Source organism: Anopheles maculipalpis, chromosome 3RL (assembly GCF_943734695.1).
Source record: "Anopheles maculipalpis chromosome 3RL, idAnoMacuDA_375_x, whole genome shotgun sequence".
Lineage (NCBI taxonomy): Eukaryota > Metazoa > Arthropoda > Insecta > Diptera > Culicidae > Anopheles > Anopheles maculipalpis.
In genome coordinates, this window is record NC_064872.1 from 43,569,255 (window position 1) to 43,588,019 (window position 18,765).

Here is an 18,765-nt window from a genome sequence, read left to right on the forward strand (position 1 = left end):
AGTTAGTATATAGATTGCTGCTCGGCCAACAGCTTAAATCAGCCTCCCTGAACCTGCCGCCCCACCACACATACTACAGGAAGGCTTGCAAAATAGTAAACAATACGCATTGTCAGCTTTCCTTGCATATATGTATAATATATATATTTATCAGTATAATAATGTAGGGTGTGTTGTGTGCTGCTTTTTTTTTTGTTTTGTTTTTGCTTGTTCAATTTTCTTCTCGTTTTTTCTACATGTTTTGTTAGCTTTTTTGCTACATCGAGTTTTCATCTTTGCCGTTTTTTGTGTTCGAACACTTCGAATTGCTACGATTGGTGTCGTTAGTTTTTGTGTTTTCCTTTTCTTTCTTCTTCTTTGCTTAGCCTTTTCGCTACTATCGCTAATGTATGGTTGGTTTGGATTTTGCTTTTGCGTTGCTTTACTTGATCACGTGCCGATTTCTGTCAATTATGGAGGCGCCTGTAACTGCCTGTCAGCCAATCTCACCATTACTAGGCTGATTGCCAGTGCGTACAGCGTGGCCGTACCTTTGCTACACATCCACACTACGGACTGTGTCATTCACCGTTCGCGGCCCCATTTTGCATAAGTTTATCTGGTACCTTAGTTAGCGTTTTCTAAATCGGTTGCTTTATCCTACTTGTATTTCAGTTTGCTTGTCGATGCCCCGCGAAGCCTTTACTGATGAATAAATGTGATGTTTTTTGCAAGAAGTTTTTGTTTTTGTGTTTGTGTGCTTACCCCAAAAGTAGTAGGTTCATTTCATAAGAAAGGGAGGACAGAAATAGAGCGATAGCTTTTTTCATGTTTTTTTTGTTGTTTTATATATTATTCTGTTATCCTTTTTTGGGTTTGCTAGAATGTGTTTTTTATATGTTTCGTGTGTTATTGAATGAGGAGCACCTCCCCCATTTTCTAACCGATACGGGGAAATCTCCCATTCAATACAATTCTCACATCCATTTTATTCATCAATGTTCCTTTGGTTGTTGTTTTGATTTATAATTATTCTAAAAGATGCACTTTTGGCAGAGCTGAAGATAGTAAAATTATTGTTTGTTTGCTTTAATGTTTCTTCTTGTTTTGTTATAAGTTGTGTATATATACTACTATTCATTAAATATATTATTCTCGAGCTTTGTTCTGGTTGCAAAATTGCGTCGCAACATCACTTCCGCTTACATCCCATCCAAAATTGTCCAGATGGATCCCCAAGTAGGTAGGAGGGTTAAGATTAAACTTAGTTGAACTACATTGCTATTAGAATGATATTGCAAAAAATGTAACCCACCATTCCACGCTACTGGGGTCACATACCCCCAGTAGCTCATCTCTCAATCCCTCAGCACAGTTCCCAGCGTCTGAGATAGTGTTTAGCTGCTTATAGTTTAAGGATTTTTTTGCGTTTTTTTGTTTGTTGTTTTTGCTTGCTTAATGCTAAGTTTTGCTTTTGTTTTGCTTGCTTTTCTTTTTGCGTATTCATATTCTTCTGAAATACTTCACAAAACCCATCGTTCCACGCGTTTTGTTTTTTCTTCTTCTTCTTACGAACTTCAATCAAACGGCAGATGAGTGCACTCGCTATAAACAGTGTGAAATAATGGGGCCAACTAGTCACGTATGTTATCGAGCTTTAGAACTAGAGCTTGATCAGGATGGAATAATCATTTCAACCTTCATCAGTTGCAATCTTGACGGATGCTTTTCATTTGTTTTTTTGATTTCTGGCGAATCACTGGTCTCACTAGTTATGCTTATAATTCATCCATTGGGGTTTGTTTTTCTTTCCTTATTGGTAGATCGGTTATACAAAACTGTGTTTATCCGTTTTTGTTGTTGTTTCGTTTGCAAAATTTTGTTTTTCTTGAACGCACTTTGTAATGCTTGCCAGAAGCTTTCGTATGTTCGTATGCTGTTGAAGCACTCTTGGGTTCCCTTTTTTGCGTTTATCGTAGAATAATTTCAATCGATCGTTTGTTTTTCGAATCAAATAAAAATTAATAAAGTGCCACTTGCTTCCTACCTCCTCCTTCTATGGTTAAAGTGACCGTGCAACCGTTTTGCGTTTCAGCAGAAAGAAAAAGTTAGTAAGCCGGCGTCGGCTCTTCGCCTATTCTCTAACAACAAACCGTCCGAACGTTTCAAATCTCGCCGACCTTAATCTACTTTGTAATCTATCTAACTAGTCGATATTCCGGCTCATCAGCTTGATGCTTGTAAAAATCACTCTAGGCTGCTGCTCGGCTAGTCTGAGATTGGCAAAACGGATTTCGAGTTCCGCTACGTTTGATTTTTGCGTTTCTATCAGCCAGCAGCCACTGTACTGGATAGGTATAGCTTGCTTGCTTGCTTAATCGCTAATGCGGCTTATTTAACATTTCTTTGGGTGCGTCTTGAATTCGGTTTCTGTCGGATATAGTAGAAATCTAAGTATTTGTGTGGGTGTTTTTTTGTTGTTGTTGTTTCTTTAAATTTACATGAGCACTCATGTTCTAACTTATCGTTCCGCTGCACAATGTGAGCAATATTTTTTTGTTATAGCGTATGTGCTAGCGTGCGTCCTGCGTCGCATCCCGTTCCTATCGCATTTCCCGATTGCTTAAAGATCGAATGGCATGGTGTACATATGTTACGGTAAAATAGCGCCCAGAAACTTATGACCGCAACTGTACTGTGAATATAACAAACATACTAGATGCATGCCGATTTTGCTTGCATCCCAGTAAACTTAAAACCAATCCATTACAGAAAACACAATCATTAAATGCCAACCCAAGTAGCCCATTTTACCATTAAAAATTTACTTTCAAACCTAACTAATGATGATATGCTGCGGCTTTAAACATTGCTTTTAATAGTAGTGCTCTATTTATCAAACAGGGACAGAACAGGTATGTGTGTTTTAATGTTAACGTTTTGCTGTTTTGCGGTCCGTGTGATTGTTGTTTTACTTTTTTTTGTTTGTTTCTTCACTCGGCCATTTGCACCGTTTTACATTCGGCTGTACGTCTCTGAGTAGCGTCGTGTAAAGGCTGGGTATTCGAGTAACGTCCAGTAGTGGTTTCTTTATTTTGGTATTCTGTTCTCACAATGTAGTACTTCTTCTGGGTGCTTCCCCCATCACCGTTTTGTGTCCAATATTTGTTGTTGTTGTTGTTGTTTTCCGCTTATATGTTTTATCAATCACGAGCCTTTCGTAGCAGATTCGGAAGCAACATATTATAACGAGACGAGTATAATAATATAGTATATATATAATATAGTAGATAGTGAGTGAGTTTTTGAAACATTTTGTTGTTGCATCTTCCCTCTACTGGTATAGGCTTTCTTAGTAGTAGAATCGATTTGTATGCTATTACTCTCGTGACTAATACGTTGAATTAAATAATCGTGTTCCAATTTCCGCTGCTACTAGCTATAGTTTATGCTACTCTCCCATAGTCATCTGCTTCGACGCAACGATGTGTTTCTGTGTTTCTGTACAGAAAAGCTTACGTTTAATATATGGCTGAGATATTCTCGCTCCAAACTTTTGAAGCCGCAAGAGTTTTGTGTCTGTGTGTGTATGAGTGATTATTACATTATTAGAATTTTAACATCATAAGTATAGACGTTAACAACTTGTCTGTGTGTGTATGTGTGTGTGTTTTTGTTTTCAATTGCATATTTCACCTTGTTCCCATAACTCGGACAATGTTTATCTAAGCAATAAACAAAGCGCTTTTTAAATACTTAAGTTGCGTCTTCGCTTTTTAATCTTCTCTTTGTTGCATATAAACTTTTCCAGCGAAACTCGCCGCCCGTTTATCTGTTACGAATCGTACCTTTTTTTGTAGTCTTCTAATGGCGAAACACATTGCAAATGGTGTTCGATTGCTTTGAGGATTGAGCCAGGGTGTCATAGAAGAACCCGTAACGAAGGTTCTCTTTAACCTTTTGAAGTGCGTCGAGCTGCGCCACTTAACTTTCAGCCACATGAATGCAGGGTGCAAGCAGCACACTGTCTCGACGATCACTGAACAGTTTACGGTTCAACAACATGCGAACGCCGTGTCCCTGTGGCTGCTGATGTGCCACCAGTGCATTGGTGGCGGGTGCCGTGACTGCTTCACCATCCGTTCCCGTCACCGACAGCGATTTGACCGGTGCGATCCCGTTCGCCGTGCCTTTGCCGCGCAGAAAGTTGAACAGCGATTTGCAATTACTGTCCAACGATTTGAAGCTGCACGAAATCTTATACCTAATCTTTTTCTCCCCCATCAACGAGTGGTCAATTGACTTTAAGCAATCTACTAATTGGTGTGCCTGTTGCTGCTGCTGCTGCTGCTTTTCCTCACCGATTCCGGTTAAACCGCTGGTGGTGCTTATGGTACTGCTGGTCGACTGCATCGTACCGGTGGCCGTGGAGGAATTGTTAAATTTGCTATCTAAACCAGCCTGATCGTAGAAGAGACTCTCCAAGCTGACGCTAAGTGACTCCAAGCTGAGCAGGCTTGGCTTCAAGACGCTTCTGTCCTGCCGCTGCCGCCACAGTTTGGGGTGCCTTACAAGCTGCTTTTGCATTCGCTGCTGTTGAACATTACGCTGCTGACGCTGCTGATACTGTTGCTGATGCTGCTGATGCTGGGACTGCTGCAACTGGTGCGTATGGTACGGTTGGTGCGTTTGCTGCTGCCGTGCTTGCATGTTTTGTTGCTGCTGCTGTAGCTGCTGCTGCTGCTGCTGCTGTGCTGATGGCGTATGGCAGCAGTCTTGAAGCGTTAGTGCTGAGCTACGTTCCGTAACACTAGTGACGACGTTTACAAATTGGTTACTGGTTACTAAATTCTCGTTTTGTCACTGAATTTCGCAGAAGCTAATCTTTTGCGATTCTTTCTGCTCCTCACCCATGCTAATGTCTTCCTCTTTAGGCGATTCTGCCCCACACGGAACTCCGCTTTCGCTAGGAGGCCCCGGGGGGCAGGCTGATTGTCACCGAAGCGCAAGCGTAGATATCGGCGGTGGACGCACCGGTTTGTTTTCAAGGATGCGTTCTATTTCCAGCATTACACCGGTCGACAGCCGTGGCAGTAACTGCAAAATGTCGCATGCAAACAGTCGACTCGTTAGAGGTGGACTTCAATTTGAAACACATCCAACGTCACTAACAGTACTATTTTACACAAAAAAAAATTTCATCCAACTCAACACGTATGCGGCGAGAGTCATTGATAATTTTATGCACAAGTTATCAATATCCACCTCTCTGCCAAAGCTTACCTGTAGCGCTTGCAGACTTTGATGGAGTTGTTCCGGCGAGGTGGCACCGAGCAGCAAGCATTGTACCGGTTCGTGCTTCAGAGACCACGCAATCGATAGCTGTACCGCGTTGCAGCCCAGCTTTTCCGCCAGATTGCTAATGTCTCTCGCCTTGTCGTACAGCCGGCGTGCCTCGTCCTGCAGATCCTTGCGCAAATGCAGCATAACCGCCAGATGGGCGGAAAATAGAAAGAAAGGAACACAGATATGTACGCTACAGTGCGGTCTGATCGATGATCGTGCACTTACTTCTTTGTTTACTTCATCCTCGATCCAGGAGTAGCTTTGGCTTTTGCTCTTCAGCGATCCCTTCGGTATCCAGAGCTTTTCGCCGTTCTGCGCATCACCCAAGCACATGGACAGTGGACCCCAAGCCATAAATCCGACGCCAATTTTGTTGTACATCTCCGGCAGGTAAAGCTCCGCCTTCTCGCGACAGAACATGTGATATTCCGACTGTTCCACGATCGGTGTCACACAGTTAAACTGCCGACAGTTGGTGTAGGCTTCCATTATCTATTTCCCAAAAATAAAATAAACGGAACGACAGGATATGCGATCGTTACGCTGCACTCAATAAACGGAAATCGACAATAACAATTACCTCTACCGGCGACCATCGTGCTGTTCCCCAATACATGGACCATCCTTGCGATATGACGTAATTCATTGCCCGCACAATCTCTGTGGTAAATCACAGCGCGAGAGCATTAGTTGCGTTTGTTCTTCTTTTTTTCTCTTACCTTCAAATATGTTCGACCACTAACACTAACCTTCCATCGGGCACATAGAATCCGCCTTGTGCACCAGTATGACGTCGATGTATGGCAGCTGCAACCTTTGCAGGCTCGCTTGGACACTTTCGATGATGTGTTTTCTCGATAATCCTCGCTCCTCGGATCTGGCAAAAGATTAAAGCACGGGTGGAAAGGAAAATATTAAAAATAGATCTCCATGCACGCACTCATCTGCGAAATATGGGTGCACCGAAATGTCGGCTGCCGGCTCTTACTTTGTGCTCCAATAAATTTTTGTTGTTATGACGAAGCTGGTCCGCTTCCATCCTGCCTTTTGAATGATCTTTCCCAGCTCTATTTCCGCACGTGTACCTGTGAATGTGGCGCAGTGGCAAGGCAGGCATATGGTTTAAAGACATTTCCGCCTCTGGAGCGATTATTGCCACCTACCTGAATGTGCTTCGGAAAGGTCAAATAAATTGATTCCGCTATCGACGGCAAGCCGCAGGATAGCTTCCGCCTGTTCCTCGGAAACGCCCGGCGAAAAGATGGGCCATGTGCCGAGACCAACGTTCGAGACGCGCAGGCCACTCTTGCCGAGATTTTTGTAGCGCAAACCGGGCGTCGTCGTTGCATTGCTGCGTATCTGGATGGCCGGATTGGATCCCAAACTTGTGGAACGACCTGACGAGCGAATGCGCGCGATAGACAGTGGGATAAAATATTGTTTACGTAAAATGTATGGCCACAGGCAGTCTTCACTTACCAAAATCGAGCTGAGCAGTCGTGCCACTAAATTCCTCCATGCAATCTAGTGAAGCTATGGGAGCACGGCACCTGTAATGGAGGAGTTACGTAGGAACCGGGCAAACCCCACAAGGAACGTCGGGATGGATTGGGTCACGGAAAAGAAGTTAATTAATTACTGTTGCTCTAATAATTAAGTACGGTACGTAACCGGCTAAGATCGTATTAAGGGCGTGAATGCGGTGGATGGATATAGACCAGAGGTCAGTTTAATTACTTTCGATTCTTGTTTTCGTTTCTTCGGTAGTTTTTGTTTTTGTTGTTTTGTGTTGCTCCTCCTCGTTTCAGGAGGAAGCAAAAGGAAATAAAAGGGCATCAAAGGGCGAAATTGGTTTCGAGTATTGGTAATTAAAAGTGTGAACGTGCTCCGTGGCCAATTTTCCCCGCAAAGTCGAAACTACTCGTCGCTACTGATACTGATACGATTCGTTGTACTCGCAGTAGCAATTGTTTAGTAGTTGGGAAAACGGCATCTCCGCTTTGATCAACCCAAATCCGCGGTAGAGCCAGGGAAGGCACAGGCAAAATGTACAATTTCGATCCGGTAGACACAGTAACGCAACACAGTCGGTCCAACCAAAAAATCAACCGCTCTAGCGCGGCAGCTAATATTAACCATACCGATGCTACCGTACACTAACGGCCACAGCTTAGCATATCTAATTATAAACGGAAGGTAACGAAAATGATGAGAATTCACTCCCATGACCCAACATTTTTGTCAACTTTGATTTCGGCCGTGTACGAAAATTGTCCGTTTTTTTCATGGTTCTACCAAGCTGCCTGACGCCTGGTTATGCCAGGCCAGGCCAGGCATTTTATTGCCCCCGTGCGCTCTTACGGTTTCGTTGGTTCAATTAGTACAAAAAATGTGTCCTGTTTTTCATTATGCTCACTTCCTGCTCCTCTCCATCCCTTCAACCAAAAGCGCACACACACACATACATACACACACCTAAGTGAAGCAGCACACTGGCTGGTCACTGTTGGCACCCTCCCACTGTAATCACACTGACCCGCGACAAACCCCTTTTTTGTTGGAATTGGTACCTGTAGATTGTAACCGGATTTGAATCCTCACTAATATTGTCATTGTTAACGTTATTGTCGTTATTAGTTTTTGAAGCAACATTACATAACACGATCGACATACCGGAAATGTCCTTTTCTTTGCCTACAAAATTCCTTTTGCCACCAAACTTCACTTATCGTCGTGCCTAGGGCGATCAAGAAGGTACAAAGAAGAATTGAACTGACACTGACTTTGACGGTGATGGTGGCTGGCTGCTGGTGACGATGACGATGACGACGACGACGACTCCGACGGTGTGCCGAGGCAGCTAGGTTGGCCGATGGGGAAGCTGATGCTGGTTTGTGTGGTAGTGGTGGCAGTGACGGCAGCTTAACCGTATTATGTCCGCATCGAAATCCGGACTAGCCAATTTCACGAAACATTCACAAACGCACTGGCAGACACCTTCTTTCGTATGTTGTGTGTGTGTGCGTGGGTAACTATTTTTTCGTGGAGGGCAAAAAGGGGTCTGGTTTGTGAGGTTGGTGAAACGCGTTCAGGGGACACAACACTGGCAGATTTGTCTCGTCTGGTGCGTGCGATCTGGATCCACTGCAAAAAAAAAACAGCACACCACTGCAGAAGCCAGAGGAGCCAGAAAGTGTCGCATACGAGTAAAACTGCACTACTTTTCGAAGCGCGACGGAAGAACCTTTTCGCCCGAACGAAAAGTCCCAGATCGCATGCTTGCCGACTGGCAGCCTTAGGGCAAGAGTGACAAACTTAGTATGCTCTGCTTGCCGAAGCTACTGAAAGCACCGCGAGACAAGGCGGCACTTGGGCAAACGAGATGATAAAAGAGATGCAACCTAACAACCGGACGAGAGACTGTGAATGAATTGGGAGTACACGGCATGATATGGATGACAAAGGAAGACAGAGAGAATCTATCTAGATAGATGATTTGGAACGAGATGAGTGTGTAGTGTGAGCGAGATAGCACAATGTCGCTAATACTACGGTAATATGTGATTTGGACATGAAACAACGTTGATCAAGCTGAAGCAGAAAGGAAAATGAGCATGAGAGTGAGAGAGAGAGAGAGAGAGAGTGAGAGAGAGAGAGCGAGAGAGAGAGAGAGGGGGAAAGACAATGAAAGCCAGAGCGGGAAAATCAAGAAGGATAAAATGAGAAAATCTACTCAAATGAGAGTCAGCTAAAACGTGCTGGGTTTGTGATTTTTATCTTGCGGTTCTTTTTGAGATTGGTTTGGGGGGGGGGGAAGTACTTTTCGTTTATCTTTTTTTTGTACTGCCGTTTATAGATGCACGAACCGATATTGTTTTGAGTAAGCATCTGCATCTCTACAAATCACTACGAAGAAAATATCCTTTAAGCCAGGAGCATGGCGCTTTGTAGGACAACTCTTGCTCCCATCTCACTTTCGGGAGCCAACTTTTCGTGGAACACGTTCCATAACGTGACGTTTTTTTTTTTTTTTACCTACAAACATTAGCCAACCACAAAAAAATCGCACCATCATCATCCATTTTACTGGTGAAGGACATTGTGAATTTAAAATTGATTTTTCGCACCACGTCACTGTTATTTCATGGCGCTCCTGGGGACCAAACGGAAACACGCACCGAATCGCACACACACACACATACACAAGGCGGCAACCGCATCGATTTCCGTTGCAGGTCCACGGGTGGCTATGAATAACTTAAGGATAATTATGCTTATGTAACAACAAAGGATATCCTGGCTGGCCCCCGCATGTGCTTCGATGCTTTAACACACCCGAACGAATTTGAAACGGATCGAGCAAACAATCATTAACTCCACCGCCCCACCATCAGCTGCTCCCCCATTGACCACCGTCGTCGGCCGTTGTCGTTGTCATTGTGGTTAGCTCACCATGCCTGCTTGTGTACTTTTTCTACTTTGGCTTGACTTTTATACATTAGACGCTTTTGCACTTTTGTCAGCCGACAGACGTTAACAAGGGACCACTGGATCAATTAAATAATTGAACATACATATGCACAGTTATACACACGCGCGCACACACACACACACACACATACACACATACGAACACACACTTGTACACTGAACACGTTCGAATAATTGACCACTAGACACCAAACCGGAACGAAATAAATAATAATTTAATACACTTTTACATAACACTTCATAAGAAGACGGAAGCTAAACACGACGACGTTGCGGCAATACGACGGTTGCGAACGCATTGAATTTTCTGTTCCATAATGTTTATTTCACTGCGTTCTCTGCTGGCCTACTGGTGTGCTCCACTGCCACAATCTCTGCATCGAGCTGGAAAACACCGTTCCGAGAGAAACAGAGAGAGATAGCGAGAGGGTTTTTCATTTTTCCATTTCACTTCCAACGCTATCGCTGTCCTTTTCGATGCTTTTCTCCCTCCCGAACAAAGCGGAGAGTAAGTTTCTTCGAACAATATACACACTCACACTCACAGTTGAATGGACATTGCACCAAACGGTGTTCGGGGCGGAAATGCAGCTTGACGACGGTGTGCGTGGTTGAGCGAATTTGAGCGGAAAAGAAAGTTTGCAAAATAAAAGCTTCTGACAAAGAAGTTATAGAATTTACCGAATTAGCCCATTGTAAATAGTGCTTCCCTTGCAAAAGTACTCCCAGAGCCTATCTCATTTCAAATCTGTGACATACGAAAAGCCGGTGAAAGTGAAGCAATTGATGTGGTAAGTATAAAGGTAGCATACATCATCTTGTGACAGGCATCCGATTGTGACTGAGAGTATATTGTCGAAATTTCGCTTTCCGTTGAGTCCTGTCGGCCTTTGGGAAAGTCTTGCAGGTGTGATGTGTCGGGAAGTGCTTTTTCCTGCGGTGCTTTATGCGAAGTTGCTGCTGCAGCAAGGCCAGTATTGCGTGGTTCTTCCTGCAATAGAGAAAAGCAGGATGATTTATATATTGATCATTTGAGAAGAGTAATGCAAAGCTGGAGATCCATTAGCTTATTGATAGTCCCACCGTAGGGGTTGTTCCACTGGAACCGATTCCTCGCATCAAAGACTGACCTTCTGGCTATTCATTAAATAAATATACCAAAGTTGCTCGAATCCTAGGCTCAAGAGTGTTCTACTAATATATTGTCACCCATTCTCGGGTAGCCTTTTGGCTATTAGCTAGAACCAGTGACCTCTATCACAGTTAATGCGATAGAGGCCTCCAACTTCCATTCCTCTTAGAACCTCCGAGAGACAACATACACGCCAATGACTGGGACCTTAACCATAATTGTTTTAAAAATAATAATAATTTTAAAAATAAATCTTTCAGACCCTTTGGTCCTCCAGAAGAGAGTTTTCCAACAAAATATATTGAACAGAGCTGAGATCAAACCAAGCATGCCCGGGATAAGGCAAAAAACAGTCAATACATGCGGTGTTGACAATACCACGCAATCCATCGTACTTAAAATAAATTAAATAAAAGCACTCAGGTCGGTTGGTCATGAAAAATGTCTTTTGAAATTAAGACATGCTTTTCGAAAAATAGTTTTTCTAACGAACGCTCTCGGTTCACCCATTCTGAGCGGGTTTCATATGAACAGTTTTATCTCAAACATGGACAACGGGTTTTGTATAACAATGTCTATCTTATTCACCTTATCACACCGGCTACCGAATGGCTTACTAGACTTGCCGATACCACGTGGTTGGATAGTCAGTCCACACTACGGGGGGACGGTCCGGATGGGATTTGCAACCCTGTCCTACCGTGTGAAGACAGGCACTGCGCCTGTCGCCATACCACCGGGCCGCCCCCGGTCGATGATAATCTTCGCTATAAAGACGGATCCGGATCTGGGTGTCTTGCGTCAATGTATAACAACGATAAAACAAGCAGGCAATAAAGCCTACATTTTAATTACAACACTGTTGGTTGGCCCGAGTCTGTCGGTTTGGAGTGAAGAGGAACTGGTCGTCAAAATAGTTCTTTACTATTTAAAATTTCTTCCCACAGTTGCTTAGAATGTTTAGATGCCAAGCAGCCACGGAGCTTGCTAAATGGCACTGAAAAAAAAAACAGTCTTTTATGTTTTTCCACTTTTCAAAAACAAACTTTCCAATGTGCGGTTGAACACTGAAGGGTCTAAAATAATTGATTTTTTGTTTTTGTTTGTTGGTTGAGCTAACGCTCACTTTGGCACATTGGTTAAGGCAGTACGGCTTGACGGTCCGATCAATATCGATTAGCTACTCCGTGCTGACACGTATAATCGCTTTTAAAAGCCCGTCGTGTCCGGCAACTCGTCGCTCGTCTCTAGAGAAAGCAAGACGGAGGAAAACGCCCGTTTGCATAATTGAGAGATTTGGCGTAATGCCAATATTTTGCAAAAACGATAACGGCTGGCACAAATGTTCGCATTCGGAGACAAAAGGGCAGCGCACACAGACACACACTTACACACGTTTGCCTTGAATGTTTGACTTTTCCAGGGATGACTAAAAAAGGCAGCAAGCATTATAAAATTTTCAACAAAACTGACGTTCTACGTACGTTTGCCTCCGTGCCCACCTGTGTATATATATACAAAGAGAGAGCTGTGAAGGAAGCTCCAAAAAGATTTCTAAAAACTTGCCAACAGGTGTGTTTGCCAACCTGTTTCTGCACCTGTATGAGCGTTGACCGGATATGCAAAAACAACCATCGAGTACCATAAATTACCTCCTTCGGTGTTACTGCATTCGTGCTGTTTTGCAAAGTTTCCATTAGCGTTAGGTTCGTGCCACTGAATGGTGGCGTGTCCTCGAGGAGTGGCGTCTTGACACCGGCTATGACGGGGGATTTTTCCTCCGCTATAGTGGTTGGTGGCGTCCGGCCGGGTGTCGTCGAAATACTGCTTTCCGCGTAGAATGGCTCACTTTGGCGAAAGCTTCTGTCACCCGAGCTGTTGGATGAGGCTGGTGGCGGTGGTGGTGGTGGTGATGTAGTACCCACTGGACCACCGGTCGTAGCCGCCGCCAATGCTGCTGCTTGTCGCTCGGATCCGAGTTGTGCCTGTCGTTCCCTTTCCTGCGCTCTACGTTGATTCAACAGTTCGTTGTCGAGTTGCCTTATTTCCCGAGCTTCCCGCTATAAATGGAACGAATGCAAATTAAATGATTGTACACTCGCAACGGTTGTTTGAAACCTGTTGAGGTGCGTACCTTGCAATTCGCGGCATCGAGCTTCTGTTGCTTGTGGTGCTGTTCCCGATCCGAGGATTCATTTTTCTGCCGTTCCTTTGCCTTCTCTTCATCGGCTTGCCCTTTTTGTACGCGAATGGTCACAAGTAATTGTTTACAAAAGCAAAGAATATACAGCAATAATAACGGGACATTAGTTGGCACTGTTAGTGTCACCAGTGTGGTATTTAATGAAATTATATCTATAAAAGTTTTTCATTGCTTATTTGGGTTTGACTTACTTGAAGAACTTCCACCAGACGCCCCTGGTGGCGGAAACGAGAACCAAAACTGATGAGCCAGTTTGATATTCACTACAATAAGAGAGTACAATTGTTATGCTTTTTCTGTACTTTCTTCATTCCGCTTAGGACGACAAATTAAAAGATTTTTTTAAATTTAACTTTAACAATGAATATCCTGTGGTTAGATCTGCACCAACTACACACTGTCGAAAACACTTGGAAACAGTTCAACCAGCCAATCAAATTTAATCCAATTTTAGTCCAGCGTTTTGGTCCATCCATTTTTTTTACCACAGATGGAATCAATGCCATACTTTTTAAGGGTGTTTCTGTTTTTGTTTGTTGGATGAGAACTTCCCCAATGCAGAAATGTATTATTACCTTCAGACACTAGCAGCTGGCGATAATGGCGAACGAGATGTTTCGGTTGGCTAAGGATGCACTTTATTTATTTTACTTAAACTACTAGCAATGAAAGTAAGATGCAGAACGGGATGCGATTACAACAGGGAGAGAGACAAAGTGAGAAAGAGACGGACAAGTGGGAAAAACACATAGACCTATCTCTACCAACTAGGAAAGATCGACGAGCAATTTTTACGACACTAAACCACGTACGGTGGGAAGAACACGCAGATCAATCTGGGTTTGGCCCACAACATGAAACGCTACCATCAAGCCCGTAACGAAACGCAACCCTATGTCAAGTAAATTGTTTCGGCAGCGCAACAGTTTATCGTCGTTTTTTTTTTTTTTTGTTACTTACATAACTTTGTTTCTGGCCAAAATAAACGACTGAATTTTTCTAACAATGCCGAACCACCGACCAACCACCGGAATGTCTCTTGTGACCTGAGTTTACCGAGGAAATGACCCCGTGCGCATGCGCCACAAAACCGTTACTTTATAAATATAACTATCATCAAGCTATCAATTCAATTTGGAAGTCTGTCCAATTTTTGGGGCCATACGGTTGACATATGATGAATTATTTTTCCTTAAAATGTTACTATTATGAAACTTAAGTAATAGCTTGTTTCAATGGAAAACATTATGTGTACATGCATACGCAGCACGTGTCTGAAAAAAATCATAAAGTTTTCATGACGATTGCTGTTTCCTCATTAATATGGCATAAATTTAATTTTTTAAAATCTCAAATCATTTCTCTATACTTTTAATTGATTTTTATAGCGACAGAACATTCCAGTTTGTAAAATATTGGCTCGTCTTATCAGTACTGCACTCTTTCGTTTTCTCTTTAAATAATTCAACAAATCTTTTAAGGTTTTCATATGTTCATCCAAAGCGATAAACCAAAATAATATTTAGAAAAATTACTTTCCACCAGTAAAGTACAATAATCACTGTAATCGCAATTAAAAGCACATGAATAATTTATAGCTCCCGGCCAATTTTGGTATTCCAACGGATGAATTTCAAGCATCAGGTGCGACAGGTACTGGGCGCCTCCATCGATTGTAGAATTATTTAAAAAATGCACTAAAATGCATGCACCAAATGTAATTTATGTATATTTAGAAAACTAAACAACCATATTTGTTGTTTTCTTCTATAGCTTGTCGGTAAATTTCTTTAATTTTAGAATTTCAAGAAATTATCCACAACGCATTGTTGATTACAACACAAAAATTTAGTGGCATAATACGCTCTAGGTCAGTGTGGTGTAACAAAAAGCCTTGTCCATACGACTATGAAATTTATTTATGTTCTCTCTCTCTCTCTCTCTCTCTCTCTCTCTCTCTCTTTCTATCTCATATGATAATATTTTTTTTCTAATTTGGAGTTATATTATGCGGCGAGTAGACACATAAAAGAAAATAAAATATTTAACACTGGTTTGCCCTAGATTCCAAACCTGGTTTGAGCCATTAAGTAGGTATCATAAATACGTGCAGCTTGATATTGACGTTTCGACAGCCAGCGACCAACCGAAAGCCGGGGAAAATTGTAAACAAAGCCGGTGCTTATGGAATTGCTCGATAGAACGGTTTTTGAAAAGTTTAGCAAACATATTGCGATAAAACATCACCATTCCAGGGAAACTATCAGTGCAGTTACTTACGAGCAGCTATGGCTCGAAATGGAAAAAGTAGCGAGGGTTCTAAGGGAACAGCACATCGAAGGGAAAGTTATCGGTGTACAATTGTCACACTGTCCTGCACTAATTGCCGTTATAGGAGGGTAAGAAATGTGGGATGAGAAATTAAGCCGTTCAACACGCTAAATCCACTGATCCGTATCTCTTGTTTCGCAGAATTATCTTGTCCGGTAACAGTTTCTATTGTGTAGATCCATCAGCAGTTGATCAACTTGTGTCCGAGTATGGTGAATGCGCTTCATTCCTTTTAGAGGATGGTAAGTCAAACTGGGTGTGCGATGGTTTGCAGTTCTGTTTGGGATTGTGCGTTTTTACGTCGCGCCTGATACTTGCAGTTAGTTTATCCTGCTCGGTAAGCTATCCTGGACTGGCCTTTTGTGTAAGAACGTCTGGTTCGACTGGTCGGCCCAAAACTGTGCTCGTTCCAAAGGCCTGCATAATGCCAAATGTACTGTCGCTTAGTGATCAGTTCGAGTTGTGCGAGCGTGATGTTATTTTTGTATGCTCACCTCCAACGTTTGATCCGTTTGTGGTCGATATTCTCATGGGTTTGCGTGCCGGAGCTACGCTTCTGCTGGTAGATAACTCAATACGTTTGTCAGCTAAACGACTTCTGTCCCGACTTTTTCCTGGTGTAACGGTAATGCAAATGACACCCTCTATGTTTGCACGTTGGGATTCGATTGATGTGTCGCAAATAATTTTTGGCCCTACAACAACGCTCAGGTTAGTCCGTAATGTATTAAAACTCAAGTTGAAGTGGTAATTGAAATTATTGAAATGATGCTTTTACATTTAGAATTTTGGTTTTAGGTGGAGAAAAATTTCCAACACTGAAAACGCCTGCTGATAGCCGAGTGCTCTTATACAACATCTACGGCATAACGGAGGTTTCATGCTGGAGTATGATTCAACAAGTGTCTCACGAATATGTGTTAGATGTTCCACTTGGGAAACCACTGGATAATTCGATAAAGCTGCAGCTAAGGAACTTAGATGACGAACGTTTGCAAACGATAAAAAATACCGTCGGCTCTACAGTAGGTCAACTGTACATCGGAAGTTGCTCTAGAAAATGTGTCATACTTGGAGAAGCAGACGAAGATTACGATATATTACTTGCCAAAGATGTCGTCTATCGACCTACGGGAGATGTGGTGGAAATTACCCCGGAAGGCAATTACTATTACCGTGGCCGAAGTAATCGAATGATCAAACGATTCGGATGCCGGATTAGTTTGTCAGTAGTGGAAACAGTACTGCAAAGCCATCCATCTGTCATACAATGCGCGTTATGCTTTATCAGTGAACAAAATAGATTGTTGATGTTCGTGAAAACAGACATCAATGATCTTTCGCTACAGGAGATGCTTTGGCGAGAAATGCGAGCTAAGTTAAAGCCAGAAAATCTCCCAGACGAATTACTACTGATCGACAGCTTTCCTCTGTCTGCACATGGAAAAGTTTGTACCGATGGATTGCGACAAATCTACGAACAGTTAAAACTGCAATCCTTCCAAGATGATAGTATTTCAGTGGTGGATTTTTTTCGAACAGAACTCAGTGCAATGGGAATTGCATATGATCGAGCGCCTGCAAAAGAGGGTGAAAGAAAAACGAGGAAACTAAACACGTCGTTCATCGATCGTGGAGGATCGTCTTTTGTCGCCCTACGTTTACATACCGCTTTGGAAGACAAGTTCAAAATACAATTGCCAGAACTGATCACGCTGCTACTAAACCCATCGATTCCGTTGGAAGATGCTTTCAAATATGTCGAAAAGAATGTTTTATCTAAAACCATCTGCTCCGTGGAAGCTGAACCGAGAAAACTTGAAGTTCCTGATGAAAATTTGCTATCGATCGTTTGCCATTACAATTTGGAAAAATGCATAGATTCTCGCGCGACTATAATGTTTTGTAAGGATTTTGGGCATATCTTAACGGTTGGCAGCCATTCTGGGATCGTTTTAACGATAAGCATCGAGACAAATGCAGTCGTTTCAAGATTTTTGTTACCAGATCGAGTGGAATGTGCAGTTAGCTTCATCACGGTCGAGAACAACTTGGTGCATGGTGTAGTTGGATGCTATGACGGCTTTTTGTACTGCTTCAATCCGCTCGATGGGAGCCTAGGATGGAAGTACGATGCTGGAGCAATGATTAAATGTACTCCTCTTGTGCTGTCGTCAACGAATTTAATCATCTTTGGATGCTACAGCACCATCTCCAATTTACATTGCATTGAATGGGTAAACTCACAATGGTAAAAGAAAGTGTTAAACAGGTTAATATAAATGCTTTATTTTTACAGGGAAAATCTAGTCCGACGTTGCGATGGAAGGTGCAGATAGGAACCAAACCAATTTTATCCCAACCGTTGGTTTTAGGTGGTTACAACGGAAACTCAGTGTTGATTGCCACTTTGGACGGTACGTTAGCCTCAGTAAACATTTGCACAGGTTCTTGTGTGTGGAGCAGAGCATTGTCGTCAGGCTCCATACCAATATTTAGCACACCCACTTTTCTGCCCGAGTACAACCGGATTGCTTGTTGCTTAGTTGATGGCACCTTTGTAATATGCGATGCTTTAGCAGGAGCGGAGGTATGTTTGAAATTAGCAAACGGAAGCAATTTATTTCCTAAAATCCCTGTTTCATTTTTTTAGATATCGAAACATAAGCTTCCCGGCAATGTTTTCTCATCGTTCGAAGCTTTAAAATATCCCGAAGATCGTGTACATTTCATTGTCGGATGCTATGATCGGAATGTGCATTGCATTGAGTATTTACGGAGGAATGGTGAATCTTTATCACTCAAATGGCGAATCGAAGTTCAGTCACAAATCTACGCCACTCCACAATCAGCTAAAAGCCATCTGATAGTTTGCACCACATCAGGGTGGGTTAATTTAATTGATGTGAGAGAAAACTGTGAAGAAACACAGACGGAACAAAAAATTGTTGCCGCCATTAAGATGAACGGTGAATTATTTGCTACTCCTGTGGTACACGATGATTTGGTGTTTGTGGGCTGTAGGGATAACTTTTTGTATTGCTTAAGGGTAAATGTGTAAAGAAATAGATAAGAAAAATCGTGATTATATCTAGCTTTTTACAATTCTTCCAACTTATATGATAGTTGGAAGGTAGACATTTCCTTCTCCCTCAATTTCGGTACACCTTATCCCGAAAGAACATGGCGGATGATATGGTTGCCAGGTATCCTTTTGATGTTGTTGTTTCTCTATGGTTCCAGGGGATTAGAGAATTTTAGCTCTTTGTCATGGATACTGCAT

The 18,765-nt window shown here is 42.6% G+C and overlaps 2 protein-coding genes across 5 annotated transcripts; one reads left to right on the plus strand and one right to left on the minus strand.

The window, feature by feature from the left end:
* Window positions 1–3,962: 3,962 nt before the first annotated feature.
* Window positions 3,963–14,059, minus strand: LOC126564247 (voltage-gated potassium channel subunit beta-2). Of its 4 annotated transcripts, none has more exons than XR_007607080.1 (13): window positions 13,920–14,059; window positions 13,343–13,414; window positions 13,083–13,183; window positions 12,601–13,008; window positions 10,629–10,807; window positions 6,805–6,875; window positions 6,489–6,722; window positions 6,314–6,410; window positions 6,075–6,202; window positions 5,906–5,985; window positions 5,263–5,817; window positions 4,890–5,076; window positions 3,963–4,789 (listed from the first exon to the last, which is right to left on the minus strand). XR_007607080.1 is itself a non-coding variant. In XM_050221237.1 (13 exons), coding segments are annotated over exons 1-13 (1,917 nt in total). In that variant the 5' UTR covers window positions 13,921–14,058; the 3' UTR covers window positions 3,963–4,974. The 4 variants fall into 4 exon arrangements, 3 of the variants coding, with proteins under 3 accessions (XP_050077194.1, XP_050077193.1, XP_050077195.1); XM_050221237.1 differs by having other exon boundaries at window positions 3,963–5,076; window positions 5,263–5,439; window positions 5,551–5,817; window positions 13,920–14,058; XM_050221236.1 differs by having other exon boundaries at window positions 3,963–5,076.
* Window positions 14,060–15,335: 1,276 nt separating this feature from the next.
* Window positions 15,336–18,543, plus strand: LOC126564019 (beta-alanine-activating enzyme). Its single transcript, XM_050220920.1, has 5 exons — window positions 15,336–15,550; window positions 15,624–16,193; window positions 16,267–17,719; window positions 17,782–18,072; window positions 18,136–18,543. Exons 1-5 carry the CDS (start codon window positions 15,336–15,338, stop codon window positions 18,541–18,543), a joined length of 2,937 nt encoding a protein of 978 aa, XP_050076877.1.
* The last annotated feature ends 222 nt before the right edge of the window (window positions 18,544–18,765 follow it).